The 22,691-nt window shown below is 45.4% G+C and overlaps 2 protein-coding genes across 3 annotated transcripts in view; both read left to right on the forward strand.

Annotated features, from left to right (window-relative positions):
* The first annotated feature begins 66 nt into the window (after positions 1–66).
* On the forward strand, positions 67–13,408 carry CISD1 (CDGSH iron sulfur domain 1). 2 transcript variants are annotated; one of them, XM_083866491.1, is made up of 3 exons: positions 67–197; positions 7,025–7,230; positions 11,481–13,408. In XM_083866491.1, exons 1-3 carry the CDS (start codon positions 185–187, stop codon positions 11,568–11,570), a joined length of 309 nt encoding a protein of 102 aa, XP_083722617.1. In that variant the 5' UTR covers positions 67–184; the 3' UTR covers positions 11,571–13,408. The 2 variants fall into 2 exon arrangements, with proteins under 2 accessions (XP_083722617.1, XP_083722616.1); XM_083866490.1 differs by lacking the exon at positions 67–197 and adding an exon at positions 1,428–1,544.
* An 8,027-nt stretch (positions 13,409–21,435) lies between these two features.
* IPMK (inositol polyphosphate multikinase) overlaps positions 21,436–22,691 on the forward strand; it is a gene marked incomplete at its 5' end in the record, with an annotated part of 40,510 nt that continues 39,254 nt past the window's right edge. Inside the window, one exon of the mRNA XM_083866203.1 lies at positions 21,436–21,661. Coding sequence (XP_083722329.1) covers positions 21,436–21,661 — 226 coding nt within the window. The remainder of the gene's footprint in view (positions 21,662–22,691) is intronic.

A 22,691-nucleotide genomic window follows, 5' to 3' on the forward strand; every position in this document is an offset into this window, starting at 1 on the left:
AAGTGTAGTCCGCGGATGCGGAAGTGCCGGCCGCGCCGGCCCCGTCCCGCCCCTCAGGGTCTGCGGGGCTGGGCGTGAAAGAGTGAGTGTCCGTGTCTAAGGATAAAGGGCGTGAAAGTCACCCTCTGCCGACACGCGGAGAGCTGAGGAAGGGGAAGGTAACTGTGTGGAGCTTCCCAACTGCATGCAAGGAAAAGGTGTGTCACGTTGGTGATGGTGTGCGAGAAAAGCAGTAGACACCTGTGGCTGAAAAGTCTGTTGAATAGATCATAGAATCATTAAAGTTGAAAGAAACCTCTAGATCGAGTCTGTGCAGGAAAATCACGGCATGAAAAGCCAGTGTCGATGGGTGAGGGTGTGGGATGGCCCCATTGTTTGCTCTATCGGCAACTGAGGGTCTGTTGTCTGCGCAATTGTGCAGCTGCAGCTTTCAGGGTAACCGCTGGCGGGATTGTTAAAGTCCGGCATCAAGTTCTAAATGGATGACGAGCACTAGATTGTTGAAGTATTGAGCAGAAAAGCCACGCTATGAAAAGACAGCGTCCACAAAGAAGACAGAGGAGTCCTGCAACTTAATTCAATAAGGGAGGGAGTCCACTGGGGCACACACCCGCAGGGTTTTCTCCCTCAAGGTTTGGGAGGGCGCAGCCTCCTTTTATCCCAAACTCCCGGCTGCATGTTGCCCTCCTCCTTTCCCCATCGGCTGAAGCACTAGGAAGGTACAGCCCTGCCGAGCCGCCTACCACGTATTCGTTCCCCCCTTGTATATGTAAATTCCCCCAAAGTTCATAAAGTTCCCCCAAAGTTCCGGCTTGTGCTGACCCATTTGTCTGTTTCAGGATTTAAACTGTCTGGGTTCTGTAAAAAACCTGCGGCTTGAAGTTGGTAGAGACATTAAGACGCATTTCAAAGACATTAACACCCGTACCTCGCCCATGGAATTGCTTGTAAAGACATAAGCACACATCTTTCCTATCAAGTCCAGCCATAAACGGGATCCCAGAGTAGCGAGTGCTTAACAGGTGTAGAACTTTGATAACACTTTTTTAAGGTAAAGAGTAGCGATTCTCACATCAATACCCAAGCTTATGAGGTTCGAAGCGGCGGTCACTCGGCGGATATCACTTTTCAGCTTCCCTTTCCATAATGACACAGGAGAAGGCTCATACAGCCATTTGTCCTAAGCCTTTTGCACAGCTGTGGGGCACTCCCGGCACCACGAGCGGAGGAGAAGGGCGGGGCCGTGCCGAGCCCGTGTCTGCACAGGACGCACAGCGGTGCTCAACACGCATTTTACAGCTGCGGAGGCTCAATTGAGAGCGCTGTGCCGGGCGGCGGGGCAGGGCTGGGGCAGGGGCAGGGGCAGGGGCAGGGGCAGGGGCAGGGCCGGCCCGCTCCTCCTCTCCCCAGAGCCGGCCCGCGTGTCCCGCACCCCCTGCCCTGCCTGAGGCCTTTAAGGGGCGGAGCCGCGGCCATCGCGGGCAGGGCGCGTGCGCGGAGCGGAGCGGGAGCCATGGGGCCGGGACAGAGCGGCGCCCTGCGGGGTATGGCGGGCCGGGGCCGGCGGAGGGGATGGGCCGAGCGGCGCGGCGGGCTCGGGGCCGCTCGGGGCCGGCACGGGGGGGCCGCTCCGCCTGGCGGCCGGTGCCCCTCCGGAGCCCCGGGACAAGATGGCGGGCTGCCTCCTCCCCCCGCCGTCCCCGCGGGATGCGGAGGGTCTGGGGGCGGCCGGGGGGAGCCGCCATGGATAAACCCCTCGGCGGGGCGGGAATGGGCAGCCCTCAGGCCCAGCCGCGTTCCCGCCGCTCTCCCCGCTGCGGTGTGAGGGCCCGGGGCCGCCCAGCTCCGCGCCGGGCCCTGCCGGTGCTTCGGCCCGGCTTTTATCTCTAACCCCTTTCAGACACTGCTGTTTTATTTTTGCGTTTCCACCCGTTTAGTGAAAAACCTGTGAAAATCTGTACATTTCAGGGGTTTTGTCTGGCTCTCAGTAGAGGTAGCGGTGACATTGGGCTGTGTAATGACTGAGTTGAGCCATGCCGGAGATCACCTTGTGCGTTTCCAATGCTGTTGCACAACCGGGCGGGATGGAAGCGTTCGGCCGTGTGGAGGATAGAATGGAGAGCTGAATTACCTAATTTTCTCTTTAAAAAACGACCTTCGCGTGCATGACTGATTTCCACCTGCAAAGCTGCTCATGATTTATGTCCTTAATTCAGGGGGCAGATGGTTTGGGTTTTTTCGAGGGGTGGGGGAGGGTGGAGGCTGCTGGTACAGAAGATGGTGGCAAAGACAGTAGTCTGAAATGGCCTATTGAGATGGAAGACTGTGCTTATTAAAAGATGACTTGGTAATAGCTTCCATCCACGTTGTGTTCCCAACTGTAGCTTGCTATCTTATAATGTTGCAAGAACTAGAACAGTTCCTAGACTCTAGGAATTAAGCAGAAAAAAAACATGTGGAGATGGGAGAAGAACATAACCCTAAAAAAACCTGAAAATATTCTCATTGTCTAAGAAAAGTATGGGAGCAGCTGGTGGGACCAGTCTGGAGGGTGCTTTGTTTAGGAGTAGACAGCATTACGTTTTGGTGATTTCTGAAAAGATTAAACTTGATCAGTGCCTTGTGACTGGTAGGTTACAGTTCTTCCCACAGCTGGCATGAGTCTCAGGCTGGTGAATTTTGAAAATCACTTATTCACTACTGAAAACTAGACACCAGAAACTTACCATATTTTTGTGAGATTTAATTCATGGTAGTAGTGGGGGAGTGAATCGCTTCTTGCATGTGTGCCCTTTGGAAGGCAGTGAGGAGCACAGGTAATGCTTTTTATCTGAGAGGTGTGGTTGTTTGTGGGTGTGACCCCACACCGACCACAGATCTGATCACGGTGACTTGTCTCTCACTGCTTATTGGAGAAATCCAACAATCCTTTTCCCTCAGGTGGCCTCTTTACCACACAGCTTCAGTTAAATTAAACCTGCCGGTCATGATCTCATTTTTTGTGGATGCTGTGGAGGGGTAGGAGTGATTTTGTCAGCGTGACTGCTTGTCTTTTACTGTTAGGCTTTTTGTACATCCAATTACCCTGCATGATTCTTCAGTGAGTATCGTGTGTTTCTCCAGCATTGCCTTTTGTCGAGGGCAGTGGCACTGCTGGACTGTCATGAGCAACTCTTGCACAATAGTAGTCTCTTCATTGGCAACAAAATGGGGAAAAAAACGCTTGAAAGTTACAGGCACTTCTGGAGACATAAAACACAGGTTTTCATGTCTGAAGTTATTACTTTATGACTTTGGAGTAACATAAATACTTTCCAAGCAGCAGAGGTAAGTTGAATGTTGCCTCTTAGGATGGTCTTGGACTAACTTGGTGTAGCTCTCCTCCATATTGTTGATAATTGCTAAAATGTAAATTGATCTGGATTCTTAACAAGGATCTTGGTGGAGGCAAGACCATTTCAGTTTCTTAGCGCACTTCTCCGTGCAGATGGCAAATGGGTGTTTTCCTGTGGATAAAGTCTCTCAGCTCTCTAGGAGATCCAAAAACTACCTCTGGAAACATCCAGAGCAATGTTCTAGATGTTTAGCGAAAGAAGAGAGGAGAAACTTTGCTCTAAATCTCTTCTATTAGGATATATCCAAAGAATACAGAAGAGAATAAATCCCTATCAGTGTCTTATTGCCATTCTTGTCTCTGATTTGTTTACTTCTGTGCACTGCCTGCTCTCCTGGGAGGAAGCATTCTTTGAATTTGTTTCCTTCTTTCCATCTCTCTTGCTGTCTCTTCTCTCCTTTGTGTGTTGATTTTTCTGGAGGTTTAGCCAAACTTTTTTCCCATTGTTTAGTACTTACAACACAAAACCATTTTTTTCTGCCATGTTACACAGGGCTGTTTTGTCTTGTCTTGTAACACTGTGGTTTGGTATTATACCAGAATTGGGAGTTCTTTAATAATAACTCAAAAGTTGCTCCTAGTGCTTTTTATTTTAAGAAGAAATAAAAACCCCATGACACTCCACATCAGAGTCACTCTGTTAACAGATGCCTCATGCATGACCTTAAGGTTTGGCAGCAAACTGTTGAATTGGTACCAGAGGTCTTTTGAAACAGTTCAGAGTATTTAAAAATAAAAGTGTTCTTTTTTCCAGGTGCATTTTATGGTTAACTTAGTTAGAAAGATTAAACAGGTGTTCCAGCTTTTCCAGATCTCTGTGTGAAACAAGACAAAACTCACTGCCTCTGAAACCCTGTAGCATGATTTTACAATCTATTGAATAAGTTCAAATATTTCTTCTAAATTTTCATTATATTTATTAAGGCAATTCTGGAATTTAAAGAGTAAGACTGCTTTAAATGTTTGGTTTTAATGCATAATTTTCCATCCTGAAAGGGGAAAAGTGAAGTGGCTTCAGGGAAGTAGTGAGAAAAGGTAATAGAGTAGAAAAGAAATTCCTCTATTATGAGAAAAAATACCTGAGGCTGTTGATATGTATACAACTTGCCTGTGTGTGTAAAGGATGACTCTGGCCCTTGGGAGAAGAGGTAGAGGTCACTGCAAGATGAGATGATGATTTAATTCATGATCTCTGCCTGCTGAGCTGGATCTGATGTGCACAGTTATGGGAGATGGCCCAGGGGATGTCACAGGGGTCTGGGTTGGCTGCAGATGTGCAGAACAGCTCTTCTGAATGTGCTGCTCATTTTTAGTACAGATTTCTCTTGCTTGTAATGAGTCACAGAAATATTACCAATTGTCTTTCCTCTTCTCGTTTGCTAAGTTGTCTTGGACTTTTGGGTAAGTACAGGTAAAGATCAGCTTCCTTAAGATGCAGTACCTCAAAGGGTGCTTCAGTTACAGGAACCACCTGTGGTCTTCATTAAAGTCACTCACTCCCCTAAGATTCCATAAGGGAATGGCTATGGTTCCCCATCCCCTTATCACTTATTTAAAGCGTAGGTGAACATTTGGACCTATGGCAGTGCATTGTAGCAGCTTGGGCAATCCCTGCAGCTGCTGCTTCCCCAAAAGCCAGGCCATGAGCAGTCCCTCAGTTTTGCTTTGGCTGTTGTAGCTGCACTTGACATTTCATCAGGGGTCACTTCAGATTTGTCAGACACAGCAGGTCCCTGAGCTTGCTGAGCACCTCCTCTCTGCCACAGCCCTGCTCCAGTGAGACAGCGCAGCAGTGCTGCAGTGGCTTTTCTTGGGAGAGCTGCTGGTTTGGATTTAAACTAGTTATGTTTTTGATTAGTTTGGTGTGCTGTGCTAAATTAAAGTAGATTTTTGTAGAATCCTTTTTAAAATTTCCTCACTTCTTTACTAAAATTAATGCATTACTCTGTGGAATAAAGGGTGAGAACTCACTGGATGGATATAAAACACAGCATTCACAACATGGTCTCTGGGGATTTTATTAAAGGAGTTGGGGAGCAGGGAAACATGCCTGCCCTAAATTCTTCCATGTTAAAGATGGTTTTTTTGTATTTTAATATCACTTTTGTGTTACAGGGTTTGTCACTCATTAGCAGGGGAGGTCTCAGTGTTTGTTGGTCTCTTGTGTCATTTACTAAGAAAATTAACTCTGAAGGATTTCTGCATCTTTTACTCCTTTCGTTAGACTCTAAAGGAATCCCTGCCTTCCCCGATCTTACAGGGCTGCAGGCACTGTACAGATAGCTGGCTAATTCCACATACTGCTACACCTGTGGGTCACTGTGGTGCCTAAGCTAAAACAGTGCTTTAGCTGAGGAAAGGGCTTGATGCAGATTTTAGGAAGAGTCTGTGGGACTTTCAGTCCAAGCTCACAGTGGAAATACAGCAAGTCAGTTGGTCACGGAAAGTAGCAAGAGCTAACAAAGGTTTTTGTTTTGTCCTAGACTTGGACATAGCAATGTCTCTTGCTCCACTGATGCCGTCTGGCTTGGCATCTTAGAAATACAATTAAAACACAGAAATTCCCAACTGGAGACTGTTCTAATTTTATTAAGTTCCATAAATCTGCTGAAACTTAAATTCTTGTTTATTTTTCTGTAAACAGAACTTGCAGTGTATGTAGAAGTGGTGAATAAAAAACAAAGAGAGAGCAGCCACTTGTTACTCTGAGAGGAAACAACCAGACCTGGTGCTGCAGCCTGAACCTTTGAGCCAAAGACCAGCATATTTTCATGAAGCAGAGAGAAAACAGTAGAGCCACAGAAAAGTAGGAAAACTTCTTGTAGGAATGGACGTACTAAGAAACTGCAAAAATTTTATCGGTAAATAAAGGGAGGAAAAGTGAGGATGAGGAGTGGTGGCAGGAGAATTTTGCAGAGATTCAGGACTTAATCTAGTTAACGTAAACATGTGCTATGATTCTTAAATATCATCTTTTTGGATCCTTGTTCCTTCTTCTATACCACAATAGGGATTTAATCTAAGATGGCTTTTGTTGCTGGTGGTAGTATATTTAATTATTTCCCTGTTGCCAAATAACTGTGGTGGTTTGGTGTTTTTTGTTTGTTTGTTTTTGTTTTTGTTACAAGATGCATTTTATTAAAATTTACTCAGTGCCCATGCCTTTGAGGGGAGAAACTTTTTTTTGGGTTGTTGGTGCTGACTGTTCTTTTTAATGACTTTCTTGCAACTGAAATAAACACCACAGGTTTATTGCTGCTACAGGATGTACTCACACCTGGTTTAATATGCTGAACCTTGAAACAACCTTCTACTGATGTTAATATCAGAGTTTGCTAAATAGAGGAGTAAAAAACAAAACTATGAAAACCCTGCCTGGTTAATTCCCACCCTTGTGTATAAAGGACTTGGGTGAAGTAGAACTCTGATCATTAGAAAAGAGCATATTAACTAGGGGACTGTCAAAGGAAAATACTCTTCTAAAGTAGAGTTATTACAACAGAACAAAAAGATCTGTTGGAAAGTAAAAGGGTGTTGCTGCAAGCATGAAAACATTTACTGCTTAGTGGTTTTAATAGAATGTTGTGGTCAAAACCTGACAGTCTCTTGTTTTTTCTTCTTTTATTCTAGTTGAATGGATTGGTGCAGTCTCCTTAGCTGCTGGAGCAGCTGCTGTTGGATATCTAGCTTACAAAACACTTCTCTCTAAAGACAAGAGCTGCAAAGCAATGGTGAATCTCCATATCCAGAAGGATAACCCCAAGGTAGTCCATGCCTTTGATATGGAAGATCTGGGAGACAAGGCTGTGTACTGTCGTTGTTGGAGGTCTAAGAAGGTAAGAGAAGAAGGAATGGGTCCAGTGTTGTTCATGGTGCATGCACCTTTCAGCAAAACTATTTTTAGACTGCTTTATTTAGAGAAAACTAACCTCTTTTCACCTGAAGTATTCTGCACTGAGATGTGGCAATATTCTAATCCGTAGAACTATGCAGATTGCTGCTGATGCTCAGAGTAAAGCCTGCAGATCAGTGCTAATAGTAGACCAAATGTTTCTGTATCTCTGAAGAAGATCTCTCGCAAAGAGAGCGACTGTCTGGAGCATGATCATGAATGACAGACACCATTTAGTGTGTTACCTGTGCTAATACTGAGGTTTACCCAAAACTATTGGCCTGCTGGCAGTAGGAACTCAGGAAACACAGTCTGTGAGGATCTTAAACACCTCTTTCTGGAGAAAGTTGGAAGCTTAGTCAGAAAGTACCTTGGTAGTAGTACATGGTGTATGCCAGTGCAATCACAGTGCCACACTTCAAGCTCCTATTTTTGAGCAATTAAAAGTCTGGCCTAGATACTGGTCCAGCTTGCTTGCATTTGAAGTTGGGTTGCTTCAGTTGCCTTAAATTAATGATAACTTAGCCTATCAGCAACAGTACCTCAGATTTAAATCTGATCTTAGAGATATGTGACACCTGATGTAGCTGAGATGTATTATACTTCATCTATAATGGTAGTTCTGGGATCTGTAATGAGAGAAAGCAGATTGCATGATTAATCCTATCCATTTACCACTGGTGCACATTTAAACACCTTTTTAGAAGGTGCCAGTGTGTGGAGACTGAAATAATACAGACCTTCAGAGCCAGATAACTGCCTTGAAATTTAGCTCTCTTCTCCAGGGAGGTGAATATTCAACTTCTCAGGTGTTAGACATTGGTCTCCTTAGGCCAAACTCAGCAATTGCCAGATGCTGTAACTTTAGGTTCTTGCTGTTGTCAGATCTGACTTCATTACCTTGCAGGTCACTCAGGAACTTACACATTTGTACCTGAATTCAGTTTTACAGTGGAACACTGCTAAGGATTAAACAGCATTATAATTTGATGCTGAAATAGTCTTGTGGAAGTGGCCTTGTCTTCTTTATTCTGTCAGGAGTCTGAACTGAAAAACCCTACTTGAACACTGGTGTTTGTCCTTTCTGCTTCCTATTCAATCTTCTAAACAGAAATGAAAGATAATGTCTGATTCTACTGGTTCATTGCAGCCCCTACCAATTGTTTGCTGTTGTTTGATATTTCCCTCTTTTTGGTGTGAAATAAAATCCTTAAGAAGTACGTTTTGGCATATGTTTAAGGGGTATTGTCAGTTTAGGAACATATTGCCATACCAAGTTAGAAAGAAAGTAGATGAGGCTATAATGAGTTCATTCTTAGAATTCTGATCTGAAAGGTCTTGTAAAGGCATTTAGGAGGTGAGTGGGAATTCTGGAAGGTATTCGTTTCCTTTTACTGCTGTTAATAAGTATTTTAGTGAACATGTTCCACCTCAAAGACTATAGTTCCCAGTTCTGTTGCCTTCCTCTTGCCTTGATGGGCTGACTTTGCAGCATAGGTAGCATAACCTTTAATAGGGTTTGTGTGCTTTTCGTATTTGTTACTGCCCAACAGCAATAAAATACATCATTCTTACATGGCTGTAATCTTTGGAAGTTGTCACAAGCATTATCTGGCTCTTACAGTTCTCAGACTGTTGCAATTTGTAATTTTATGGTGTCAGAATGTGCAATGTGTGTGCCTTAATGCAGGAAGTTACAGTTACTTCAAATACATTAAGTACCTGCTGTGTTTTTGTTAAATAGTGCATATAAAGGCTAGAAGAAAAGTCCTTTTGTGTCACTCTGTGCACTTCTTGTGGGATTCAGGCTCACCTGAGGCCATTGGTAGAACCAGTAGCCTCAGGAACCACAGGATGTTTCTGTGGCACTGATGGTGTGCATGCACTTACAGCTGACCCCACATGGTGCTGCTCCTCTACATGGAATAACAAAACTGTTGGGCTGTACCAGAGTATTTTAGAGTAACTCTTGAAAAAGAGCAGTTTGGTTTTGGTTTTTTTTTTTTCTGAAATAGTGAACTTGAAAGGCTTTTGTGCAGGCCAAAATCTTTCTGGAATGTATGTGTTTTAAAAAACAACGTGGTATCTTGAACTAAGTTTGTCTTGGCATGTAATTTATCTGTTAATAATAAATGGGTGGTTCTTTAAATGACCTTTTTCTATTCAGTGTTGTGCTCTGCAGACACTTCATAGTTGTCCAGTTTAGTGAAAAAGCCAGTGCTCAAACTTAGCAGTGTAGAGGCAAGAGTTTTGTCTTTAAAGTTAGAACACTTTTTTCCTGACTTTTCTTTGTTTTTAGGTGTGAGTTGGGGGAGGGGGAAATTAATTTGCTGTCCTTTTACCATGACCTGCAGCCTGTGTGTCTTCCAGAGAAGTTTTAGTCCCCAGGTTGTGGGTTGAGGGATACTACTGCAGACTGTCAGCAGAAACAGTGATAGAGAATCCAAACATGTTCAGTGTCACGGGAAATCAGCTGAGCTGTCCAGATCACTGAACAATTCCCCTGGGGTTTGAGCTTTGGCCACTATTGCTGCAAGCCTGCCTTGTTTTTAATCGAGAATGAACACATTGTGTCAGGCCCAATATCCTCTTATGCCATATCTGGCCTTCAAGGTGACCTAGTGGGTGCTCTGGGAAAGAGTCTTGGTGTTTGGTTTGGTGTTTTTTCCTGAGAAGCTCAAGTCCAATGTGCCAGCCCCTGGGAGCCACTGTCTGAGAGCTGCTGACCAGTAGGATGGAGGCAGAGCAGTCTCTGTTGGTAGCTGTAAAGATGTCTGGATGCTGTCTGAACCTAGCAATCCCACCATTTTTGTTGCTTGGAAACTTGAAGTGATGATGTTGCTGTAGCTGAATTCTGAGTTGCCTCCTTGGAGCTTTTGATGTTAATGTTTGATGGAAGCTGTGCCATTGCATCTGTGAAGACCAGTGCACTGTGGTGTTGCATGGAAAAACAACTGGCCCAGCAACGTCTGCTGTTGAAAAGTGGTCCCAGAAACACACATTCCTGTTTGCTCAGATTTTGTCCCAAGTATCTGTCACTGCTTATTCGTTGAGTCACAAGTGACTGATGGGATGAGAAAGTTTCTCCATTAATCAAGTTATATGAGAATTCTCTGAGTTCAAGGTTTCTTTATTGAGAAATATTACATGCCATTTTTAGGTTAGGTTTAGATATTTCATTACTGTGAAAAGCCAGAAGAAACCCTCACCTCTCTCCTTCCCTCCCAATACTACTCTACAGACAAGGTGGCATTATTTTTAAAGCTCTGTATATTGTTTCATTGTATTGGTTTTGTGCAGTACATTGAAGTCTTTTATTCTAACTAAGCATGAGTGGTAGGGTATTGATGTTTTTCAAAGGCTGTGACTGAAGTAGGAACACTGAGATCACTGGAATGTTGAATACTGACTGTGACAGTCAGAGAACAATTCTGCAAGAGAATAGTACTGCTGCAAAGGCAAAAGCTGAGTCATGCCCAACTTTGAGTCCCATTACTTCTATGCAAACAAAACTGTAACTGAATGCAAAATACTGGTGTGTGATTTCTGTGATCATCTCCGGAGTTTCCTCTGCAGAGGTGGGGTAGCCCTGAAATTGCATCCTTGAGAAGTGATGGGATCCTCACTCTTAACTGCCTCACAGAATGTCTTTCAGCTCTTCCATGTGATAAGAGCTTCCCAGGAACAGCAGTTCACACTTCTCTGTGACCTGTGCAGTCAGAGCTGGCTAAAGGAGTCCTTGTAATTCTTGCTCTGACCAGCCTGTCCTAGGGTGGGGTTTGTTTGAGGTTTTTTAATGGAACAAATATTTCTTCAAATTACTTGCAGCTGATGTGGCTCTTAAGGGCAGCACTGAGGAAGAGTGGGGCAAGGGTGACAGTAAGATACTCCAGGTAAGTTACAGCTGAAGGTCTGCTCAGGCTGGAGTTTTCTCCTGCTCACCTGAGGCAGGAACACCAAGGGGAGCGGAGTTTGGTGGTTGCTTTTTTTAGAACAAGCCTCTTGTCTGCTCTATGCTAATAAGGATCAAGCTAGTGTTTAGCCAAAACACAGGGAGACCTGAGATGCTGGCATAAAAGTTGTACTCTGTGGTTTCAGTGGATTTAATGAGAAGATGCCTAATAAACTTGCAGCCTAGGTTCTTAGTTCTGACTCTGGATGTACTTTAGATGTGTTTGTTCTTTCTTTTTTCAGTTCCCACTGTGTGATGGCGCTCACACAAAGCACAACGAGGAAACTGGCGACAACGTTGGGCCTCTGATCATCAAGAGGAAGGAGGCCTAGAGTGGACAGTAGAAGCTACAGAATCAATGTCTGACAAATCCTCTGTTCTCTTGTAATTGGGGGAAAAATCCCACAAATTGTTTGTCATATCACTGAAGACTTCCCAGTGTAGTAGATACATCAGGCTTCAGCATGTATATTTTCTCTGGTACTTGTTGTCTTTCAATCACTACAAATGCATAATTTACTAAGTAGTCATGTTTTAATTTTTTTGTCCAGTAAAGTGTGTGTACCCTCTCACTGAGTGTGAAACTAAAATGAGGCACAGAATGTACTTCATCAGGAAATAGGTATTAAGTTATTTTCAAATACATGTATTAAAAGGTAGATATGAAAATCCTGGAGATATTCTAAAGTCACAGAGCTGAATAGATGTCCATGTAAAAGGCAGTGGCAGGGAAGAAATCACAGTGCCATCTTAATCCTGATTATGCTGCATTTTCTGCAGGTGTCACATTTGTCCTGTTACACTACTGTGCTGTATGGCTTCTGTAAAAGAACAAATTCAAAACTGCTATGAACAGACAACAGGAAAGGCTGAAAGTAAGATGGGGCTAGAGGGCAACTTTACCTTTGATTTTACAGCAGCATTGAAACTTGACTTTACTTCTATTTGGTATCAAGAAATAGTACCCCAACTGCAGACCTGTATTTAGAGTAGGATTAGGGAAATGGTCTCTGAGAGATTCCTTAATAGAGGAGTGGAATGACACAAAGTCCAAGAGCGATGGGCAGGGAATAGCAGGGTTGTTCTTGCTGTTGAAGAAAGCCTTAGTTTCACTTGCAGTCTTTGAGTGAAGCCAACTTCCCCAGACCACAGGATGCTTCTGTGGAGTGGCTATGCTGATTAATTACAGAAACTAAAATAAAAACTAAACCCCCACCCATCATCATCTGCTTCACCATTGCACTGCTGGTTCTGGAAAGCTTTTCCCCATGAGAAGGGAGGAGGCATACCTTTCTTACTATGTGGCCTTAGGCTCTATGTGTCTTAACTCCTGCCTCCCTGGGCTGCTAATGTGGTTCAGCTGATTTTACCAAAAACCCCCGGCACGGATGAAGAAAGGCTTCAAAAACAGATAAAAACAAGAAGGGAGGGAAGGATGAGACAGAGAGCTCTTACCCTCCTTACCCATGGCACTTGTCTTCTTGTTTGGCATGGTTGCATTAATGGCTGTCATGTTGGTTTCCTTAAATAGCTTTGATTTATTAACATGCATGTAAGGACAAAGCAAAACCCAAACAGTGGGGCAACAGGGGGCAATTTTCTACTAAACCCAGTCCATTAGTGTAACTGTGGCCTGCATAAGATTGAGCTCTGAATATCCTGGGACAGAAACTACCTCAGGGCTAGATGAAAGGCCTTGTTAAGAAACTGACATTTTTGCCTGGACCCTTAAGGATTCTTCAGATGATCAGGGCAGGGGAGGTTCTATTTTTCTAAGGGTGGTTGGTACAATTGGCTTAAACTGAAGATGTTTGGCATAGGCTGAGGTCTTGGCCAACTGGTCTAGATTTGGGCAGAAGGCACAAAACATAAAGAAAGAGGCACAGGTAGAAAAAGGTGAAGTGTCCAAGTAAGAGCACTACTGTCCAAGAGACCTCTACTTGAAAGAAGTTGCAGTCAAGTATGTTAGTTTGTCTGTTCTGTTTGTCTTGAGTGTAAAGTCACTTGATATTTTTTAAATTGCTGAGTACTAATGCATATTGAAAGTTGTTTTAACCTTAAATTATCAAATACATTTTATCCAAAGCAAAGTAACTTCTGTATTATTAGAATATGACACTGGATGGATATTTCTGTATTTTTGTCAAATACACATTTGATCTCATCTTAATCTCAAGGCTGCAAAGTGTGTTCTCATGGGTATGCTCTTTCTTTCAGTAGTGCTGTACAGCAGTGCTGCTGTAGTCATGAACCTGTGTCTGAGTGGATTTTCCTTCTGAGACTCCTTTTCCTGTCAACATCAAAGCCTGGCTGCTCCTGAAGGAATAGAAATTCAGTGCTAATGGTCTGAGAAATGAAGTCCTGAGGTTTCAGATGAGTCTCCTAAGTCATAAAACTATTTTGTGGAGTTTGCCAATAAAATATTTTTGGGAGTTTGGGCATCAGCGAAGTGGGCCCCATGGGAAGTTTTTATTTTTTTAGAGTCTGTGTTGATTTGCATCCTGGTGACTTTTGTTTTGGAAAAGTGTTGCATTTCTGAATGTTGATTTGAGTGGTCAGATTCTCATTAGAGGCACGTACAATTCCTGTACTGTACCTTATTTATGCAAGCTGTTCAAATGTGATGATGAGAAGAGAGTCTTGGGTTTGAGGAAACAAACTTAATCAGATAGTCTCAATGAGCATCACAGAGAACACTTCATTTTTTCTCTTAGTACCATAAGAGGTCACCGCCTTCTAATGGGCAGAGGGCTTGACTGTTCCAGTGTTTTCTCAAGTCTCTTTCTTTAGTTGTTTTCTCAAATAATCTCTAGACTATGAAGTGCATTGGTTACATTTTTACCAGTTTTAACCATAAAGAAATGATGCAAATGTGCAATTTTGACTTCAGATTGAAACTTCTAATAGAAGTCCTTCAAAAATCAAAGCAGAGAAAAATCCCTGCTGCAGAGTAAAATCATTTCTGCTCCTCATTGTTATTTTCAGCATGCAAGTGTTTGTTGGGAAGGTCAAGAAATTAAAGTACTGATTCTTGAGTAACTGTGACTCATCAAAATAGTGGGAATGTCAGGTATTTAACAGGGGTTTCAGCAGCAGTGCTGGCTATTCCAGAGCCCAGGCAGCTGGAAGTGCTGCATAAATATGTTAGTGGCATATGTTCATACCCAGAGCCTCATGCACTTTGAGTACAGAAGTTATATTGCCAGCTCCAACAGCCAGCCTCCTACAATTACCACATTGTTGCTGTTGGGGCCTTGTTCTGGTGCTGCTGGGGTCTTTAAAACTGACCTTGTGCATTTGTGCAGCAGTTAGACTTGAATTTTCCTCTCAGCATAATGCAGCTAAACAAATGGAAACATGAGTCACCATTGTATCACAGTTGCTCACTCCCAAGAAACGGAAGAACATTTTACAAAGGCAGGAAGGATGAGAATGTAAGCATGAAACTAAACATTGGTTTTGCAAAGGAACCTTGGCAGCTGGCTTCTCCTTAGCCACCCTGGATTTGGAAATCTCATTCTAAATTTGGCTTTTGTTTCAACTCCTGAAGCTTCAAGGCTGAAAAAACCCACACAGCCTTGACTGGATTAGGTGGACAAGGACAATCTCCCCCTTGCCTGTGGGCAGAGAGAGGATGCCCAACAACTCAGGCAGCTGAGTTCATTGGTGTTCACCATCACTATTTCAGCCCAGGCAGAACATTTCCCACAGATCTGCTCTGACACATGTTCACTCCAGCAGTGTTGGATATCCCCAATTGCTCTCTGTATCCAGGCTTCTTCTGCCATGGTTTTCCTGCACTGATGAGTGCCTTAATTGTTTTGCACTGTCGTAATTATTTTCCTAGAGCCATGATTAATTTAGAATAGGTACCTGGGCCTGCTGCTTGAAGCTTTCTGATGTGAGTTTTCTATAGCTGCTGAGTGTGTAGTGCATTTCTTGGCAGGATGATTTCCAAGCTGCCTAATGCTGAGGCTAATGCAGAGAGCAGCTGAGTAAAAACTAAATAACATAAAAATGTTACCTCTTCATAAAACAAATTTGAGAAGAGAAATAAGAAGAGGAGAAGGGAGAAAAACAGATGTGGTGGATGGGAGGACAGCATAAGCCAGGGAAGATTTACCATCATGTAACAGTACTACATGGTAGCAAAAAGGGGTAAATCAAATTACACAATGGTATGTATGTTGCATTTCATTATATACCCTAATAGAGCCAAGCATAAAAAGTATCAAGTGGCAGTTCTGTTAGCAAAACCTGTGCTTCTCAGAGTTGAAGGGGTTATCTGTTTGAGCACACATCTCCTACTGGAGTTTTGCTTCCTCAACTGTTTGTGAAATCCTGCAATGCTGGACAGAAAGCATTTCTGGACACAGAAAGCAACACACACTAGTGTGGTGGATCCCTTTAGCAGTCTCCTGTTCCTCCACATCCCACTTTGTAAGCTGTTTAATTAGATGTGCAGTTGTAATAAATAGAAGGAGTATTAACTGGTATGCCCCCAGAAGTCAGTAAAATCACAGTAGGTTTACAGGACTAGCAAAGCAGGATGCAGTCCACGAGTTTGCAGTGGTAGGAAGGGATTTACCTGCCTTTTCAAGCAACTTCTGTTTCCTTCAATATATAGAAGCTGCAAAGGTCTCATATAAGCACAGATAAATCATGTCTCTTTTTATTTTTTTCCCAGCTCTATCCCTCTCTGTTATTTGACATTGCACTGCCCTTAATCCACTCTACTCTACATCCTTTTTTGTCATGCAGACTGTGGTTTTCTTTTGCTGTTGTTTATGTGAGGCAGACTTACACCAAAAAAACTGTCTTCCCTTTCCAGGGGCAGCCTATGCAAAAAAGCTTCCTCAGCATCCCAGAAATGACATCTTTAATGTATAAAGCATTCAAAAATCTGTACTCCAAGGGTCTGCTCTGTAACTGCAATGTTTGTTCTGTTCAGTCAAGTTAGCTGGCAACAGACAGCAAAATGAATGATAAGGTCACACTGCATAACTTTTCTCAAATACTTTTTTACAGCTGGAAAATATCACCATACATGGGTAAGACATGTTCAAGATGTACTGTCTCTTCACTGCCAGGGCTCTTGCTCAAGATTTGGGTACCAAAACAACAGCCAGCACAGCCCTCCACTGCAGTAATTATTAAATTTGATGCTCTTTTCAAACAGTGTGTTATTTCAGTCTCATTCTTGGCTCTAACAGCTCTGTGGGTTGAATTACTTTTTAAGGGTTGTGACTGTTGTTTTGCAAATCAATTTTGGTGGTAGAATACCATTTAATAGAACAGGCTTTTTTAATGCCAGTGGGTTTAATCAATAAGTAAGTGTTTAATTTTACTGCAAGTGGAGGCAATCTAAGTCACCTCTAGGGAAAGACAAACAGGCATTTAAAATAAACTTCTTGGCATGCTAATCACCTTAAATCAAGTTCTGGGTTTATCCTAAAGCATTAGGATGTAACTGGTAAAATCCAAATGCCATAATGCATTTGTAAACCCTGAGCAACCCCTCATAATGATACAACACTGTACTTGGAAAAAAATCCCTGTTCAGAAGGACAAAGGGAGGATCTGTATCTGTGTGTAAGCCGTGAGATCAGGAGATGGTGCCAAAGACTTTGATCTAATGTTTCTGTTTCAGATAGAAACTCAGCTCCTTTCCCAAGGATGTCAAAGCACACACATCTGTCACCACTGTTTTCTAGGACTGGAGGCAGCTAAAGCCTATTTCAGCTATTTAGACTCTCCACAGATCATGGATTAATCTTTCATACTGATAGTTAATGGTATGTTCCTATTGTCTGTGAGAGCAGGCATGGAAGTTGGGACTCAGTATATGTCAGGCTGAGGGTAGACAGAGCAACAAAATGACACCTTTTGTCTTTCCCTCAGCACTCTTCCTGCTGCTTCCCAAAAATTTTGCTGCAGATGCACACTGGGCTGATGATCTCAGGCAGCTGTTAACAGTGACTTCAGGCTTCTTTCCTGGGCCATGACAGCCAGATCCATCATCAGCAAAGAGCTTTGGATTATTTTCCTCTACGTGCATTACCCTACCTTAATCTATACTGAAACTCCTATGCCAACAGTGTGCCTTTTGTTCAGTTTTGTGAGATCCTGCAGGATGTTGTCATTGGCATGGCATTTGGCTGCCCTAAGGAGGTCAGGAATAACCATACACCTTGAGATCTTGTGCACTCTACTTTCTGCACGTTGTGAATGAAGATGTTTAATAAAACCAGTCTCAGCAAACACTGCTGCCTCCTCTCCACCATCAAAGCCCTTTCATTTGCCTCCCAGCCCTTAACCTACTCTCAGTTCAAAAATGAATTTTTCCTTCAAATACTTGGCTTAGTTTATTGATCACTAAGAAGAAAATAAAATCCAAGGATTCAGAAGAACTGTTGAAATGAACTTTTCACTTTTACAGTCCTTGTATCTTTCTAATACAGAACAGACCTCCCCAAATTTACAGCTACAGTTCTGATTGTAGAAAAGGTGATCCAGAAGATACACAACTGCCATGAGTTAACCTTGCAGTAATTTTTTAAATGTACCACGTTATCACAGAGAGTGTAGGTTGGCTTTTGACAACATGCCTTTGTTTTTCTTCTAGAAAACCCAAATGGACCAGTTGCCAGGGAGGAGAGTAGTGTCAAAGAGTTTGCATCTATTTGCCTGGTAAAATATTAATCAATGTGGGACATGATGCCTAAGTGACAAGGCTATAGCTGGGAAATAAAGCACAACTTTTACCCCTGGATTTTACAATTGAAGCAGGTAAGGGCAAGTTTAGATTTTCCTTCACTTAACAAGACCAAAACAGGACAGAACTTCTGTGACTTTAACAAAGGATTAAACACCCTGAGTGATTTTAAGAGGTCACAATACAGCAACACTTCTGCTTTGAAATGGCAAGAAAAAAGAGCTGCAATGCAGCTGCAACTTCCACGCTGCTGTGATGGTGTCTGCCTTGCGTTGTGAGTGGGACAGGCCTCCCTGCCCACAGGAGCCCCACTGCAGGTGCTTCCACCTGTCCAGCAAAACACTGGTTTGGGTGATGGACATTTGTTCTCAGGCCCACATGTACAGTCCTGGCCAGCTCTGTTGCAATCTGTTGGGCTGGCAGGAGCTACACACATGCAGCAGCCTGAGGCAGGAAGTGGCTCTGTGGGCAGCAGGACCCATGTCTCTCACACAGACCTTGTGCAGAAAGCACTGCTCTGGCAAAAGAGGTATGGAAGAGGTGGCTTTGAACCATGTGAAGGCACAGTGAAAAATCCAGCAGAGTTTGTTGTCAGCATACTTAAGAGTACCAACATTTTGATGAAGACCCAGCCCCACTACTCTGTTTACCTAATGTCCTCCTGCACTTCCACTTACATAGGAGCTTATTTCCTGTACTAAAGTACTGTGCATCTTGTGGTTAGTTATTAACTAGCTTGTGTTTGCAAAAGCCTTTATTTCAGCAGAAAGTGAGTCTTTTGTAATCCTCGCTCAGCTGGGGGCAGCTGTGCAGTCTGCCCATGACACATCCTCTCGCAGCACAAATGCAGTCCTGGTGTTTTCTAGGCAATGTCAGTCTGTACACTGTCATCAGACTGAATGAGCCAAGACTGATTTTCAGCAACAGTGAGAAAGAATAATCCAGAATTAAGTATAATTGTTCCAAATGCATTTTGGGAATTGGAGGAGATTCTCAAACAAATGCCCCTCCTTTAGGAGTTGTTCACAGTGTCTTCTTTCTCCTGGAGTGGAGTCACAGAGCCTGGAGAGAAGTTTCCTCAGGAATCTCGCTGGTAGGTTCAGTTTTCAGTGCAACCTCTCACAGTATCACACTGTGGAGAAAGGAATTATTTGCCATTTCTGCTATTTTCTCTGTTTCACTTGTTTCATTTTAGGAGAAGTTCCCAGATAGATGAGTGAACTCCATGTGCTGAAGTGTGAGGGCGGAATGAGTGAGTGGAGGATAGTCTCACGTCACTTGATTTCTGTATGCACAAATCTGACTAAAGCAAATGTCAGGGAAAAGGAAAGAGGCAGTGTTTGCTTATTCCCATTACTCATGCTTTTGTATTTCTTTTAATGCCCTCCAGGCACGCTTCTGTTTGCTGCAAGAATATGTAGCAACTCTCTGTTGAGGACTAGGTGCTTGAATAATCTTTAAATTACAGTGTTTTTTTGCCTTTTAATTCCATTGTTTTTTCCATTAAAATTTTGAGTTCAGGCACATTGCAGTGTTGGGCAGTGATGGGCACTTAGACAAGTCTGAAATGCCATCTCTGTTTTTCTCTCTGTGTTTAGACCTAGATAGCTGAAGTGCCTCACATCTTTGCAGAGGAAAGTATCTTTCTGCAAGGCTCAGGTTGGCATCCAAACATTGCAGCAGCTACTGCTGTCAAGACTGGGAGCCTTCTCTCTGCCAGACACACACACTTGTGATTTTTTCATTGTACACCTCACTAATTCTTGTGCAAGAGTTGGTCAATCTGTGGTATTTCTCTCCTGTGCTAGCAGCCCCCTGGGAAAATTCATCATTGGGTATCTGAAATAAGAGCTTCCTTTTGCACCCATCTAGCTCCTAATCTTTAGGGCTGGACAGCAATGACTGATGAGAAGGGGATATTCGGGAGGGAGAAATGTCTTCTGCCCAAACTTGTTACTTCAGAAAGGATCTTGCTGAGTTGTAACCTGTCTGCACCACCTTATCCAAGTAAGAGTGTAAAACAAACTGTTCCATGAACAGTGAACTAAGAAAGTCAGTTTCAATAAATTTATATTTTGCTCCTTTCTCTCTCTCTTCAAGTCTTAATTTTCCCTGTGGCCTTCCTGCTTCTTTGGTAGTTTAATTTCCCCAGTATATCCCTTAAATTGCCATCACTTCTCCCAACCACCTGCCACATCTCCACATCTCCCAGCTATGGGATGGGGAAGAGGTGGTAAATAGCCAAGTTCATCATATTGAGATTTCTCTGATGTCAGTGCCAATTTGCAAATACGCATCAGGCCATTTTATAAAACCTAGGAAAACAATCTATATCTGCTAAAATTAATTTTCCTGTCTCTCGCCTTTTTTTTCCTGTTTCTGTGTCCTCCTAAGGCTAAACAGAACTTGATACTGGCAGGTATCACAGTGAAAGTTCAGATTTAACACTCGCAGAGATCTGCTAATTTTATAAGGGAAGGAAGCAGCAAAAGGTAAAGGCAGTAATTACAGGCTGCTAAATGGAGCTGGTATGAACCCTTGTGAAGTGTTAATGAAGCCTCTTTGCCAAGCTTTGGGGTCCTGGGAGTGAATGCAGGGCCATGTATACCTCCCTCTGTCCACGGGGAGGAAACATTCAATTTAGTGATTAATCTGTTATCCACTTTAATCTGGTGTTGGGCCAGGTGCACTCACTCATCTCTAATGCGAGCCCAGCATGTACAGAGTGTGGAAAGGTTCTGGTTCAGGCTGCTTTAAGGGCTCCCTGTCAACTGTAAATGTTTATACTGTTCGCATACCTCGGTTGGATCTCGCCTGCAGTCGCTCCCATGTGCTGCTGCAGAGAAACTGAACAAACCTCGGCATGACGGTACATTGATTTAAAAACCAAGAGGATCCGGGGGCATTTCAGTCTACCGAGAACGAGCGGAGGGGAACCGCCCCTTCCCGGCACCGCGCGGGTCTGCGGGCCCTGCAGGGGAGCCGAGGCTGCGGGCCCTGCAGGGGAGCCGGGGCTGCGGGCCGGGCCGGGGCTGCCCGCGGGGTTCGGCGGTTGCGCCTTCCCCGCCGCCTTCCCCGCCGCCTTCCCCGCCGCCTTCCCCGCCGCCTTCCCCGCCGCCTTCCCCGCCGCCCGCTGCACCGGCGCCGCCTGCCTGGGCCTTCTCCTGGCGCCGCGCCCCCCGCGGCCGTCCCGGGCCCCGTCACACACCGTCACCGTCACCGTCACACGGCGGCGATCCGCGGGCCGGGCCGGGCCGGGCCGTGCCGGGCGGCGGGGGCGGAGCCAGGCGCGGGGCGGGGCGGCGGCGGCTGCCCCACGGCGGGGTGGGCGGACGGGCGGCGCGGTGCGGGGTGATGGAGTCCCGGGCGCTCTCCGCCCGCGCCCTGGTTCGCGGGGCCCGCTGAGGCCCGGCCGCAGCCGCCAGAGCGCGGGCAGCCCCCCGCCCGCCGCCGGCAGCCCCCCAGCCTCGCACCGCCGGGACATGGCCACGGAGCCCCCGCGGCCGGCGGGGCGCCCCGAGGGCGGGCGCGGGTGCTGCGCAGGCGGCGGGCGCGGCGAGACGGAGGAGGCCGAGGCCGCGGCCCAGCCGGTGCTCGGCGCCTCCCCGGGCCCCGCGGCGGCGGGGGGCGGCCGGCGGCGGGCGCTGAACGGGTGCGTGCCGCTGTCGCACCAGGTGGCCGGGCACATGTACGGCAAGGATAAAGGCGGTGAGCGGCGGCGGGCGCGGGGAGGGGGCGGCGGGCCTGGCCGGGGCACCCGTGAGGGGGTTCTTCCCACCCCACCCTCCCTTCCGTGTATCTGAATTCTCCCAGCCCGGCTGTGACCGGGCGGGTTTGGCTCCGGTTCCCCTCCCGCCCCGGCGGCGAAGGGGCAGCTCCGTGGCCGGCGGAGGGGGAGCGCGGGGCTCGCCGCCGCCGTTCCCGAGCTCCGGGCGCCGGGCCGGGCCCGCACCTGCCGCCGGAGCTGCCGCAGCGCGGGAGGTCGGGCCGGGCCCGGGGCAGTGCCCGGGGAGCGGAGCCTCCCCGGGAAGGCCGGAGCAGGGGCCGGGCCAGCTCCCCTCCGCCCGCAGGCCGTGCGTGGAGCGGGGTAACCACTGCCCGGCTTAATTCTTATGGTGCTTTTTCTAAAGGGCATAAGGCAGGACGTGGTAGTTATCAGGCACCCTTGAACCAAAGGACTTCTGCCGTTCAGATGCGTTTTATCAGGATTTTAAACGTGGGAATTCAGGTAACAGCACGGTGGTTCTCTCAGAACATATGTCAAAAACACGGTTCATCTAACGGGACCAGCTGAACCTGTGGCCACCAGAAACTTCAGCGTATTGTTATTTGCTTGTTTATTTGATGATAAACCTGAACCAATGGCTAGGAAGTGATCTAATAATACAGATGCGTGAGGATAGAGCATTTTATAGTATACCTCCACCAGCTCTAATTGCTGTTTTATTTCTGTGTTGAGGAGTAAGGTGTTGGCCCTTCTGATGAAGGGGCCTTTTAGCATAGGCAGTGGTCAGTGCCAAAGCAGGTGGCCAAGTTCATGTTACCAAATGGCATTTCTTGCCTTTGAGGGACGTCGAATTTTGGGTAATTCCTGCCTCTCCGGCAGGTGGAAGGTACACATCCATTCAGCTTGCAGTGTGCCCTCTGAGAGTAGATGTAATGAGAACCTGCTGGTGTATTGCCTGTGAGCCCTGGCGGTGGGAACTGCCCCTGCTGAATAGGCCAAGGGCTGGATTAC

The sequence above is a fragment of the Zosterops lateralis genome, assembly GCF_965231275.1.
Source record: "Zosterops lateralis genome assembly, chromosome: 8".
Taxonomy (NCBI): Eukaryota; Metazoa; Chordata; class Aves; order Passeriformes; family Zosteropidae; genus Zosterops; species Zosterops lateralis.